The 15,527-nt window shown below is 35.3% G+C and overlaps 1 protein-coding gene across 3 annotated transcripts in view; it reads right to left on the reverse strand.

Annotated features, from left to right (window-relative positions):
• Positions 1–15,527, reverse strand: part of LOC126470105 (glutamate receptor ionotropic, kainate 2-like) — a 522,028-nt gene that overhangs the window by 57,368 nt on the left and 449,133 nt on the right. For all 3 annotated transcript variants that reach the window (XM_050097682.1, XM_050097680.1, XM_050097681.1), the window contains exon 15: positions 8,131–8,353. In XM_050097682.1, the coding sequence (XP_049953639.1) occupies positions 8,131–8,353 (223 nt within the window). The remainder of the gene's footprint in view (positions 1–8,130; positions 8,354–15,527) is intronic.

The following is a 15,527-nucleotide window of genomic DNA, read 5'->3' on the forward strand; positions in this document are numbered from 1 at the left end:
TGACATTGTAATTCTGTCAGAGACAGCAAAGGACTTGGAAGAGCAGTTGAATGGAATGGACAGTGTCTTGAAAGGGGGATATAAGATGAACATCAACAAAAGCAAAACGAGGATAATGGAATGTAGTCAAATTAAATCGGGTGATGCTGAGGGGATTAGATTAGGAAATGAGACACTTAAAGTAGTAAAGGAGTTTTGCTATTTAGGGAGTAAAATAACTGATGATGGTCGAAGTAGAGAGGATATAAAATGTAGACTGGCAATGGCAAGGAAGTCGTTTCTGAAGAAGAGAAATTTGTTAACATCGAGTATAGATTTAAGTGTCAGGAAGTCGTTTCTGAAAGTATTTGTATGGAGTGTAGCCAAGTATGGAAGTGAAACATGGACGATAACCAGTTTGGACAGGAAGAGAATAGAAGCTTTCGAAATGTGGTGCTACAGAAGAATGCTGAAGATAAGGTGGGTAGATCACATAACTAATGAGGAGGTATTGAATAGGATTGGGGAGAAGAGAAGTTTGTGGCACAACTTGACTAGAAGAAGGGATCGGTTGGTAGGACATGTTTTGAGGCATCAAGGGATCACAAATTTAGCATTGGAGGGCAGTGTGGAGGGTAAAAATCATAGAGGGAGACCAAGAGATCAATACACTAAGCAGATTCAGAAGGATGTAGGTTGCAGTAGATACTGGGAGATGAAGCAGCTTGCACAGGATAGAGTAGCATGGAGAGCTGCATCAAACCAGTCTCAGGACTGAATACCACAACAACAACAACTTTAGGCATTTCTTTTTTTTGCATATTCTCTTAGTTGACATGACCTACTGTTACTGCATGAAAGTTGACCAGGTTGTGTCTTTATGTTACTAGAACACCCAACCTGGTCTATGCATACAAGTTTTTTGTCATCTCAGTTGAAACATAATCCAAACACATTACTGGTCTTTTTTCCTTCTCTAGCTTATCCAATACTATTGTGATAATTGTATCACTTAAAACACGTTTACCTAGATAACTGAAATGTTGACCATGCTTGGAATGTCATTCTCTGCTACAATTACTGGTGTTAATTAAGGAAACATTCTTAAAGTGCTTACAGATAGCTTTGTACTCCTTGTTTGTCTGCTCCAATTCCTTATTCACACATGACCACTGGGGCAAATCATGTCGATGTGGCACATTAACAACAATCACGTTGGTGTGGGTTAACATTCTGAGAGTCTTCTTCAGTGTCGAAGTAGCAATCTTCCTTTCGTTTCTGCTGACGTCGTTTGCTCCGGCCATTACCACTACAAAGTCTCTGTCCGTGAGGACTGTGCATTCTTTCTTGATTGATGTTGAAATATCTCGTAAACCAGCTCCTGATTTAATGGTACCTTCTATTTCAAACTCGTTAATCACACGAAGTCCGCTTACCGTTAACATAGCTGCTAATCCTCTGGCGTAACTGTCTGAATAAATCTTGATTTTAGGTTTTTTCTTATACCTTACTTGGCTGTTCGCTAAGTTTTGAGAGTCCTGCACCACCTTATCAGATGAGTGTGCTGATACAGTTTCTATGTCATCTGTGTTTTGAAGCGAATTATATATGTTATTTAATGGTAACACGAATTCCTGCCTATGTTTATTGTTAATATGTTTGTAAGCACTCCCCTTCGATTTTACAGTTACCCATCTACTGCTAGGCCTGTTGTGAGCCGTTTTAGTCATAGCTTCACTTTCTGGCAATTCTTCCATAGGTTTGGGGATATTAAGACATACCTAATGACCACTCTCTTCCAATTTAAGCTTGAGTCTTCTGTTTTCATCACTCAGAATTTTTGTGTCCTCTCGTAGCTCAGCAATAATTAACAACAGATCATTTTCGGAGGATGAAGCACCGATTTTCACATCTTTGGTTTTTGTTTTACCACGCCATTGCTCCGACTTGTGTGGATTTAATTCATATTTCTCGTACAGTTTTTTTAATTCATCCTGTAAGAGTCCAATAATTGTAATATATGATAGATTTTCCTTTTTGATACTGTCGGTCTTCCTTGCTGCATCACACGTACACGTTTCTTGATCATTAAGGGATGCAGTCTTTTGTTTACAATCTGCACAGTTCCACATAGTCGCACAATTATCATCGCTTCTCAGGGAAGGATCAACCTTTCCGCAACGAAAATGAAATTTATGGTTACACTGAACACAGACGAAGCCACTTTTAACAGGTTTCGTGCACTTTTTGCAAGATTGACACTGTATACCACTATTTTCATGAACTTTTATATTCAATACTTCCGCAACTGATGCCATCTTGGGTTCGGTAGATACATCATGCCGCGACAAGTGTACTCACCCTTCCTTTTCCTCTCTCCCTCCTATGTGCCTGAGAAGCATGTGTGGAGTCCGACCAGCCCTTGTACTTTCCCCTCTCTCCCTCCTACATGCGTAATGGCCACCACCGGTGGTCATTATTCAAGGATATGAGATCCTCTTTGCCCCTCTCTGGGGTTGCGACCTGCCTCCTTAAAGTGTTTATTGGGATCTCCTAGTTGAGCATGGCATGACCTTTACAAGCCCAGAAGCACCACTAATGGATCACAAGCTATCCCTGAGTTAAAGGTGTTGATTATTGCAGAGTAGAAGTTAGGTAAACAATGGAACACATTATATTTAATAATCTGCCTTATCATTTTAATTATATCAATTGTTACACTGGTTGATACTGCCTGTGGAGTAAATGCTTATCACCTACATCAGTCTTTCAAGAAGACTCCAGATGTAACATGTTTTGACTTCATGAAATCATTAGCGAAGGTACTAACATATCTCCTTATGACATGCTGATTGCAGAAAAAAAATCATCCAAAGGAACTTATTGTTTCAGTCAGATGCTTACTGCAGAGATCAGATGAAGAACATCCACGAATTCATACTCTTTGGGAAACATTTCAAATAAGGAAAGCCTGCAGCTTTTGCCTTCCAAAACTGAAGAAGAAGACCACATATCCTTGTCAACAGTGTGGACATGCAATATGTCTTGAACGTGCACAGAAAATGGGTAAAATGGGCTTTGAAACAAAGAGATAAGAGAGTTTTTCTTCATACAGTCACAGACTTCAATCTAAAGTTTAAAATGCCTCTTTTTTCTCAATATTTATTATTTTTTATCTTGATAATAACTAATTGAAATAGTTTTCAGCAAAGATGAAAAACACTTATTTAAAATAAATTCCCAAGGTCTGACAGACCACGACATGTTATACATGAAAAATGTTAGACATCTTAGTTGAGGGTTAAATGAGATATTCCTTATAAACATTTTAATGAATTACATTTTTGTGGGTCAGAAAACTGAAGAAAATAAGTGCAGCGATGTACATTATCATGATATTGTATAATTTAAGCCTTTGCAAATCCTGGAACCACCACTGAGGCTTAATTAGGACCAAGTACAAAGTTCTAGCAAACTCAAGTAACTGACTCCTGGGACTGATGGAGCCACTATTGCCTCAATGCTGACACACACACACAATGAGTAGTGGCTGATGCACAGAATGCTGAATGCCATGGCAGTTGACATGCTGGAGTGCCTCTAGGTGTGGGCAGCAAATGGGAAAGTTAATTCGAGTGTTTGGAGCTGGTGGGGATGTATGCCATCCCTGAGCCACCAGGTGGTCAGTTTATCAGCACACTTGATGATGGCAACAGTTTTGATTGCTGGAATATTGTGTCCTTTGTACATCAACAGCCAGCAGTACACTGTAAAGGGACACCCTCCTCTAGCATTACTTTTCCTCAACAAAAGTTAGCAATACCAAAAATATTTTCAAATTTTGTATAGGTTAATATTATCTCAGCTGTTTTTTTAAAAGAATTTCATATGATTTTGTAAACAATGTATTATATTTCAGGCTAAAATCTATAAAAAGAAATTATTTAATTTTTGTTGTTACAATCGATATGTACAGCTCTGTATGTACAATTAAAATTATTTTTTTAGAAACATTTGAAATTACAAAATACTCAGTGCACTTAAAATTTCTGTTATTAATTACACAATCTAACACTATTTATTATGTTAATATCTGGATTCACTTATAAAATTATAACAGATTAATAGAAATTCATTTGTCAAGAAAATTTGTAAACCCTTTGGAATGTTGTTAATACTGTAGAGTGAAGCAGTAGTGGGCATGCCTCTGATGTGATTGTATATGTTTTTATTTTTCGGAAGAACAATGAAATTTTCGGCTTCATTAACATGGAAATTGTAAAGACAGCGTGATGTAGAAAAATGTGAGAGATTAAAATTTTGAGTGAAACAAGAAATACAGTGCAGGCTTACTTCAGCATTATTTATGTCAATTGGAACCATGGAAACCTAAAATGTCAAAAATTTCAGCTTCAAGAATCAGCATCTAGATGTGAAGAACTGGAGCCAAGTATGAGAAATGAAGATAAGTAAAAAGTTTATTGTAAATCTTACTCGTCTCAAAAATTATTAAAAGAGTTAATTAGAAAGACAGTGACAATCTACAAATGATGTGAGCGAGGGGTAGATTACAACACCCATGGACTATTTTGTTACTAAAAAGAAACTTTTAAATTACTAGCTTCTAGAGATTTAAAGTAAGTATGTAGGTACAAGATACTGAAGATGTGCACAACATAAACATCTACTTTCAGTGTTCTACTTAATGAATGTTACAGGAAATAATTTACTTCCAATACTGGTTCAAAATCAAATGGCTCTGAGCACTATGAGACTTAACTTCTGAGGTCATCAGTCCCCTAGAGCTTAGCACTACTTAAACATAACTAACCTAAGGACATCACACATATCCATGCCTGAGGCAGGATTCGAACCTGCGATGTACCAGTCGCACGGTTCCAGACTGAAGCGCCTAGAACCGCTCGGCCACTGTGGCCGGCCTCGTACAGGAATCTCAGTGCTCATTTCAAATGTGAAATAATAAACAATGCTCCACCAGATACTGTTATATTGTTAAATGAATCTAGGTGGATTAATACTGGACTGTTAACCCGTATAATTCAGGATTTTGTTAGATACAACAGTTCTTTCATGAAAAATGATTTAATTTTCTTCCTCGACAATCATACATCATCTGTAATTAGAAACTATTCACTTAGTAATGGAGTTGATATTACAGAAATAACCATACACCAAATTGTGGTCATAAGTTGCACTACAATTGTGCAGTAGATATATGAGTGTTACAAAAAGCCAGGAACCCCAATGACAATACTTTATCATTTTCATCTAGGTGGGCATCATAGCCTCAATAAATATTAAGGAGATTATTCCACCAGCCTGTGTTTCAAATTACCTTATTTGCAAGAATTTCAGGTATGACCCATTCTCAAGTGTATCTATAGCAACAGATGATAATGTTGTTGGTTTGTGGGGTGCCCAACATCGTGGTCATCAGCACCTGTACAAGTTCCCAATCTTTTTAGTTCTAATTTCACCACTTCCTGAATGATGATGAAATGATGAGGACAACACAAACACCCAGTCCCCAGGTGGAGAAAGTCCCTGACCCACCCAGGAATCGGAACTGGGACATTGTGATCCAGAGGTAGCAACGCAAGCCACTAGACCACAAGCTGTGGACATAGCAACACATATGGATGGCAAGGCAAGCAATATTTTTGATGCAATGAGGACAATATAACCACATCTGTTGATACAGATGCACTTGAGCATAGGCTGTCCTCAAAATTAGTACAAATAAAGTTGTTTGAAATACAGCAGTACATGCAAATATATGTACCATCATTACACAATACTTCTAAATTGTCATTCATTTAGTATTTCATTTAACTTTATTATTCACAGTATAGCTTTCAGACTGCTGAAACATTTGATTTATGGTTATATTAACAGATTTAGTGTAAACCACATGCACTTCAAAATTTGACCAAGGTAATAACTATATGTTTCAAGATAGCTTATTTGAAACTTCTCATTTTCTTCATTCAGGCAATTATTTCACTTTTTCCAAATAGTTGATATTTCATAATTTTTATTCAAAATTATCATACTCTGGACTGTTCCAAACTTAGTATCTCATTCTTTCCAAAATCCAGGGTTATATTTTCATAGCCATGGTTTTTCTGCTTACAAAAATGTATAATTTTAATAAAATAACATTATTTTATGACGTATCCTAAGAGTAAAATTTAACTTTCCAGAAAATTCTTGGTGGCCTTTGGAATTCGCAGTGCACATTTAAACTTCCACCTTATAAAATAGTAACTACAGTACTGCCATTTTATGATTTTAAAGCTTAGGACTAATCAAGATAAATTCATTGCCCAATTTGTTTTTGTATTCTTTACCTTTCCAGTACTTTTATGTTAATCTAAAATGCAATAGCACCGTATTTCCTACTTTCTTATTTCTGTATCATGCACATCTCTATATACAAGTACCACACAGACTCACAGTCAGCTGAAGATAAGTATTCAGCCAGTTGAAACACTGTGTTTGTCTGTTCAAGTTATTATGTTATTAGTCAGTCTGTAGACAAAATTCAGTCGGTAAAAACTATGTCATTCATTTGTGTTTGATTAGTCAATATGTCAGTATTTGATACTTGTGAAATTTTGTGAGTCTGTTCAGAGTGAATATAGCTTACAGGTCTGATCTTGCAAAGTCCATGTTAATACAGTACAAGAAAGATGATTACTGGCTGTCTAGCAATAATAAATGTGAAGTGAATGAAAAAGTAAATTTGACAGTCCTATATTCATTTATTCAACAGTGCTGTGTTCATTTATTTAAAACTGCTTATAACATCAAATAATGTAGGGAGAAGATTTGTGAAGAGGAACATAAAGGGACTTAAGAGGCACAAAAAGAGGTTATCAATGTCACAAATTATAAACGAACAGTATATTAACTAAATGATTCAGGAAAGCTTAAGATTGGAAAAACTCAAGAGAAGCTACCAAAGTACTCTGAATTTAGTAGACGCCAATGTTTTGGTAAAAAATTGGACTTTTCTGTCTCCACTGAGGCAGTGATTTGTTCCAAACTGCTGAGTTCACCACAACCCAAAGTCTAAATGGTTTAGTAAAAAATTGAACCTTTCTGTCTCCACTGATGCAGTGATTTGTTCCAAACTGCTGAGTACACCACAACCCAAAGTCTAAATAAATAAGTCCTCAGAAGTTCTGGGGCTATCCAAAAGCAAAAGACACATCAGAGGGCAAGGAATAATAGAGAAAAAGATTTAAGTCACATTATCACTGATATGGCGGAGAATGAATGTCATGCTAGAAAATAAAAAACAAAATAATTAAAGTGAAACTAGAGGGGAAAATAAACAGAGAAGTCATTACAACATTTAAAATGTGCCAGTTCATTAGAACAAGAGGAAATTAAAATATCACACCATTCCATAAGATGATACCCATTGTTGAATGCATCTGGTTTTAAAAACCAGGAGTAAATATTAGTGGAATTTCAAGGAAAGAAGAGAATCATGTCAGATTTTGACTTAAAAAGATTGTGACAGTAACTTTGAAATCATTTACCTAAAACAGAGTGGAATTCAAATGTCACTACCTTTGTTTTCCAATGCATTCCAGATGATGCTTCAGTAAATAGACATATTATTTAAATGGTTTGTCATCGACCAATTATATGTAGAATACAAAATGAAACAATTTTTTAATTTAATTTTCTCTTCAGTTTCATCAGTCAAACATTAAATGTATAATTAGCACAAATGATGTACTATTTCACTATAAGTATAGTTCTATTTTTGCAGTACTGTCTTTCATTATATGGATCAAAAGCAGAAAAATTTGAATTAAAATTCACTTATGAAGTTTGTGTGTTAGTTAGATCATGTAATACCTTCACTGTGTTCATGGTGGTCCACAATGAGATAAAAATTTCTAATCCAAACTACAATCAATTGTGAAAAAATAGGGGTATGTCTGGTTTTACAGTGTATGAATGTTAACTAAGAATGACTTAAAATACATGAAAAACTTTAAGTCAAGAAACTATAAACTGATAACCACTCTGTCAAAAATTTTTCTCTCACTACGGCTCATCCTCCCCTAATGATAAAAATATCCCTGTAAATGTAACAGTGAGCGTACTTACTTTTTCTCATTGCTATACCATAGCCTTTGTTATCAAGTTTATCTCCAACTTGGGTCAGATCACAGTTACGTTCAATAACATATTCAATTGAAGTTGACTCCATAAAGAATGCATAGTTTGAATTTTTTACTTTTTCCACACCCTCATCATTGTCTTTTGTCAACACACCTGGTGTATTAATCATTGTGTTGTACATTCGTCGATATATTTCATCTTCAGAATCCTGTAAATAGTAATTGCACTGATATCAATGGAGATAACCAAAGATTGCATACCTGTATTCATTCATTCATCAGGTTCCTTAAATTTCATCAAAAAAGAGAAATGTCAAGTATGATGAATGAGTCACTATATGTCACTACACTGTTTAATTTTTTTCATGTCAAACTAATTAAATTTAATGAAGGCAATTAGAAAGAAGCTGCTTTGGAAAAATGTATTGGTATTTTTCAATGAAAATAGTTACTTATCTCTCTAAACACTGGTCCTTTATACAGTAGGTTACTACTTGTGATGCAGCTTTTCAGCTCACTGTTACTTGCCATGTAGCTGATATAGCTCAATTCCTGAATCTGGTTATTCCAATAATTTGTAGAAAGAATGACTGAGGACACGTATTTTAGTATTTTTTAGGACTGGTTGAATTTGTCAATTTATTGCTTTATGTTAAATGGGGGCTTGATGAATACCTTTGCACCAGAGTAGATAATTCCACTCCGAATGCCAGACAAGGAGGCAAAGTATACATAAAACATGTTTTTGTGTCTTTTTGTGTGATTGTGTGCATCTCAGTTCAGCTGAAGGTGTTTTTTATTGCCAGCAACAAAAAACGATTATGAATTAAATGTATTGGCCAGTGAGTTTAAAAATTCCCAGACCTTTACAAAGGGTTTCTACAACATATATAGTTATATACTTCACAAAATGTGCTTACTGCTAATTTCTCTTGAATGAACACTTCTCACTGCATATACTCTACATGTACTGCTTCACAAGAGAGTTCCATATGACAACAAGGTACGAAAATATCCAAAATAAGCCAACACTCTTGCCTTTTTATCAGCACAATGAGAGGTGCTTCTAGGGGCAAGATGTGTGAACTGTGTTTCTTAGTTAGTTTTCCTGGGCATTGACTACATTTTATCTTGTTATCCAACTGTACCCCAAGGAATGTTAGACAGGGTATTTCACTTAGAATATGACCATTATGTCTGCTACGAATACTAGCAGATCATAATATGAGTGTTTGTGAGATGAAGAAAAACTTTTGGGCTTTTTCAGTTGCCATTTTAAGACATAACAAGCTGGAACTACTCCAATTGTTATGACTTTGAGTTCTGATAATAACTTTTTTCTTTTACTTATTTTTCAAATACTGTACATTTTCTAAAGCAGTATACAAGTGGTAGGTATTCAGATATTTCAGAACCTTAACTAAGCTCTTCCCCATTTAGATTTATTATTCAAGGCATTACAGTCAATGGGCTGATTCTTCTCATGTCTGTAGCTTTCATGAGAGCTTTACAGATCAAAAGCTGGGCCTAATTGAAAATGGTGCCATAGTTTGTGTTGAGAAATATTAAATGAACCAATCAGTATATTTAAATAAATTAACATACACCATTAAAAATACAGGCAGTCCAACTTTTCAAAAACATATTCCAGTTTCCATAAAACTAATTAACTTATGAAATAATTAATGACTAAGTTCCAAACCATTGTAATTTTCCATTGAAGATTTTGAGTCTATGCTTGTTAGGTTCCAGACTTCAACCTTATACTGTTGTTGTCAAAATAGTTATGAGGAAGATGACATCCTTTACTAACTGATTAAGTCACTAGTTAAGAATTTGCATTATTTATAATAATATTAAATATTTTTCAAAATAGCAACCATACTCATAAACAGGTTATTTCCAACACAGATGCATAAATGGATCTATAAATGTTTCTAACTTCCTAACCAATAACATATTTCATAAAACATATTTCTGCCATAGCATATAGTCAATTTGGATTAGCAAAATTTAACGTAGCAGTTTTTCAAACAATTATGTAATTTCCAAAATAGGAATTTGTATGTACATCAGTCTTTAAAAAGCCAACCCTCCCCCCCCCCCCCCACCCCCCACCCCCTCAAAAAAAAACAAAAAAAAAACCAGTCTGTCATTGCTCAAATGTGAATATACTAACATCTCTGGAAGAGTCCAAGGAATGCTAGCAATCACAAAGCATATGTGTACAACCTATCTAGCCATCATAGTGCTAACACCTCTTACATTAACGTCTGTAGTCAGAATTAACTTGGGCAACTTCTATGTAGTGGAAAGTCTGTGACTGGCAACCATTACATAACATCTATCTGACAGTATTACATATCCATGAAAGTATGTGTCCAAACAACTACCACCTTATATCTGGATTTGTGCAATGATTATTTTACACATTGACTGTTTCAGTTATATGACTTAATTGAAAACATTATTGTGTGCACTGTTCTATTCATCATGCTACCACTGTGCAAAGTGTTCACTGATGATTATGTTACTCCACTGAGACAGCATTACAAAGGTTATGTACGGAAATAGAAATGTGGAGATTTCCACCTATATAAGACATTTGAATGGGAAACTGGACCTGTTCTTGCATTTGCAGTGTTAAAAAATGTGGAACGAACCACTTAACTGTAAAAGCTGACCAGTGCACATCATTTTCATTATCCTTGAACACAGTTTTTGACTATTTTACCAAGATGTTGGGGTATGAAACACCAAGGACTTGACAATGTTAGCTGGTAGGAAACAGTACCAATCTGAGCTGTGCTTGCTAAGAATGCACCCTTGATTAGTACACTAATGTCATTAGCAAATATTAGTTACTGAATCACCCTTTAAAGTCATTGGGTTATAAGACACAGAAGCTAAGAGCAAGACTGGGACAAGTACACACTGTTTTCCTTTATTCTGAGGTTAGTTTCTGGCCTGTGGCAGAGTCTGTCAATGAAACCAACTTGATTTTCTGTTATGGAGGTAAATCCCCACCCTTGCAAGACTGTTGAAATTAATGTTATCATATTTTAGTTTGTCAATTAGAATTATGTGATTCATACATTGAAAAGTTTTGACATGCTCACAAAATAGAGCAACAGGATAATTATTTATTTCCCTTCTATCAGAACTTCAATTGTAATGTCTTCCATTGCCTTCTCTGTGGAGACACTTTTACAAAAGTCAAACTTTGAGATAATGAAGATCTTCTGCTCAGTTAAATGAAGCCATACTCTCTCATTGGCCTGTTTCTCAAACTCTTCTGAATAGACTGGATGAAGTGAGAGAGATCTGTAAATAGAGGTGGTTTGCTTAGCTACAGTTTTAGAGATGAGTGTTACTATAGTGTATTTAAGTAGTACATCAATAAATACAGCCAGGATCATTGATTGATTACAAATGTAGTTTAAGGATAATCCTATTGAATCAGGACCAGATTTTAATATTTTGCTAGAAACACCACCAAAGCCAACAGAATTACCACTTATTAGTGACACAAACACATTTCTAATTTCCTTAGAAGCTGTATCTTTGACATTATGTTTAATGGTGGAAGATACAGTGTCTTCACAAGTAAATCTAATCTAAATGGTATAAATCTGATACATCTGTATTTGGTTGTTTATTTGTGGGTACAATGTTTGCTGCCACTATGAAGAAGTGGCCAATGATTTTAAAGTCTCAAATTTTCTGGCAGCTCAGTTTCTCTCGGTTGTATGTTTCTTGTTTAAGAATATTGCAAATTACTTTGTCAGTTTCTTGGAGTGCTTTATTTTTTTAATATAGTGCCTGAGTTTCACTTTTATGATGACACAATGAAGGATTTTTACAATAGACGTGGTAATGGAGATTCAACTCTCAATATCTCAATTTGGCAGAGCTGTCTCTTCTCAATAGAAGACCCTTTCATCCTGTGTGTTATTCATTCTTTATCAATACTACTGTTCTATTAGATTGCACATACTTTTCACACTTTTTGTTCCATGAAGCAATAATATTGAATTCCTCAAGAAGTACAACATGTCATAATCATAATACATATAAAAATGTATGCTAATTACCATTTCACACATCCTAAATGAAATAATCCTCAGAGGTGTGGAATAAGTCTAAAACTAAAACATATTTGCATTTAAAATATGATGACAAGCTTATTACTAAACATATAAATGTACAATACTCTGAGACATGTATGATAATTATTAGTCTATTGTAGCCATCCCCCCCTGAACCATGGAACCTGCCATTGGCGGGGAGCCTTATGTGCCAAAGTGTTACAGACAGCCGTACCATAGGTGCAACCACAATGGAGGCGTATCTGTTGAGAGGCCAGACAAACACATGTTGCCTAAAGAGGGGCAGCAGTCTTTTCAGTAGCTGCAGGGGCAACAGCCTGGATGATTGACTGATCTGGCCTTGAAACATCATCCAAAACAGCCTTGCTGTGCTGGTACTGTGAATGGCTGAAAGCAAGGGGAAACTACAGGCGTAATATTTCCTGAGGGCATGCAGCTTTACTGTATGGTTAAATGATGATGACATCCTCTTGGGTGAAATATTGTGGAGGTAAAATAGTCCCCCATTGGGGTCTCCAGGTGGGTACTACTCAGAAGGACGTCGTTATTAGGAGAAAGAAAACTGGCGTTCTATGGATTGGACAGTGGAATGTCAGATCCCTAAATCCAGCAGGTAGGTTCCAAAATTTAAAAACAGAAATGGATAGGTTCCAGTTAGATTTAGTGGTGATTAGTGAAATTCGGTGGCAGGAGGAGCAAGACTACTGGTCAGGTGAATACGGGGCTATAAACAAAATCAAATAATGGTAATGCGGGAATGAAGAAAAAAATAGGAATGCAGATAAACTAATACAAACAGCATAGTGAATGCTTTATTGTAGCCAAGATAGACAAAAAGATTACACCTACCACAGCAGTACAAGTTTATATGCCAACTAGCTCCGCATATGATGAAGTTGTTGAAAAAAGGTATGATGTGATAAAAGAAATTATTCAGATAGTTAAGTGAGGCAAAAATTTAGTACTCATGGGGGATTCAAATGTGATTGTAGGAAAAGGAAGAGAAAGAAAAGCAGTAAGTGAATATGGATTGGGAGTAAGGAATGAAAGGAAAGCTGCCTAGTAGAATTTTGCACAGAACATAACTTAATCATAGCTAACACGTGGTTTAAGAATCTTGAAAGAAGGTTCCATACATGGAAGAGGGGAGAAACACTGGAAGGTTTAAGATAGATTATATAATGGTGAGACAGAGATTTAGGAACCAGATTTTAAATTGTAAGATGTTTCCAAGGGGCAGACATGGACTCTGACCATGGTTTATTAGTTATGAACTGTAGATTGAAACTGAAGAAACTGCAAAAATGTGGGAATTGAAGGATATGGGACCTGCATAAGCTGAAAGAACCAGAGGTTGTAGAGAGTTTCAGAGAGAGTGTTAGGGGATGATTAACAAGAAGAGGGGAAAGAAATACAGTACAAGAGGAATGGGTAGCTTTGAGAGATGAAATAGTGAAGGCAGCAGAGAATCAAGTAGGTAAAAAGACAAGGGCTAATAGAAATCCTTGGGTAACAGAAGAAATATTGAATTTAATTGATGAAAGGAGAAAACATAAAAATGTAATAAATGAAGCAGTTGAAAAGAAATACAAATTCTCAAAAATGAGATTTATAGGAAGCGCAAAATGGCTAAGCAGGGATGGCTAGCGGATAAATGTAAGCACACAGAAGCATGTGTCACTAGGAGTAAGACAGATACTGCCTACATGAAAATAAAAGAGACCTTTGGAGAAGGTCCTAAGTGAAGAAGGGAAAGTAAAAAGGTGGAAGGAGTATATAGAGGGTTTATATAGTGGTGATGTAGTTAAGGGCAATATTATGGAAATGGAAGATGACTTTGATGAAGATGAAATGGGAGATGAGAGACTGCTTAAAGAATTTAACAGAGCATTGAAAGATCTATGTCAAAACTTCAACAAGTCACAAAATGTACCAGAGGACAATTTTTTGTTATCTGGGTCAGGAACAGAAGAATAGCATACTCTGTGGAGAGGCCCTTTTGTAATAAAAAAATGACACCGGCTAAGTACCTTGTCTTCAGAGAGTAATTAAAATGTATCAAGAACCAGCATAACTGATGAATCAGGGAGTATATTATAACCTCCTATGTATTATTCCCATTGGGGTCATGACGACAAGATAAGTTGCTGTGTGCATTTAGGCAATTTAAGTAATCTTTCTTACCATGGTCCATAAATGAATGAAACAGTTAGAAGGCCTAATAACTGGTACAAAGGGAAGTAACATCTACCATAAACTTCACAGTAGTTAGATAGTATAGATATATGTGTAGATATAAATGTACTATGACCTTTTATCAGTAATATGCCAATGGTTTTGCCCCACTGGATAAACTTTTTCTTACTCGTTCACCAAAGTTAAGCAATGTCAGGCCTGGTTAATACTTGGATGGGTGACTGTCTGGGAACACTGGGTTCCATTGGCTCAGGGACAGTTAAGTCTATGAAATGGTATTCAGCTGAATGACTAGCACCAGGCTGTTGCACCATATGACATTATTATTATTATTATTATTATCATTAATGTCAGTAACATTACCAGTTACTAAGTTTGTTTTGTTTGCAGATGATACAAACATTGAAATAAGTAGCAAGACAAGTATAGTTTTAGAAAAATTGGTGAATGTAATTTCTGTGGACATTAATGAATTTTTTTGTTGTTTTTCTTCTGTGGAGTTTGATACATATGGAATATCCATATAATGTAGCTGTTATTTATTTATTCCAATGAAACTAAATTTCCTTGTAGCTGTATTTTTTTTTAAATTTTGTTGTTTATCTCACATATGTACTGTCAATTTCAAGACAATTCTCATCTTCAGTTACCTATGTAATATAAAACACATTTGTGATCCTCTACATTACATCCATCATGTAACTATTGAAACTGGTCAAGTATACATAATAGTTAAATAAAATAATTATGGATTACAACAAATGTGGGATTTGTTTAAAATACTGACAATTGCATAAAACCTACTTATGGTATAAAAATGAGCTATGCTCTTTTTTTTAGAAAGAAGCAAGTATGCCATTTTAATTTTGATGCAGAGAGTAGGGAGTTTCTGACAAGAAGTATCCAGCTGTATGTCAGATGCAATGCAGGTGCCTCCTTTCATCAAGGGACAGGTACAGAACAATTCACAAAGCATAGCATGCCCAATAGGCATCTAGTTATCACATTTAAATAATTTAGATATATGCATGGAGAGTACCATTTACAGTAGATGCTTCTTAATAGTATAAATCGTTAT

This window comes from Schistocerca serialis, chromosome 3, assembly GCF_023864345.2.
Source record: "Schistocerca serialis cubense isolate TAMUIC-IGC-003099 chromosome 3, iqSchSeri2.2, whole genome shotgun sequence".
NCBI lineage: Eukaryota > Metazoa > Arthropoda > Insecta > Orthoptera > Acrididae > Schistocerca > Schistocerca serialis.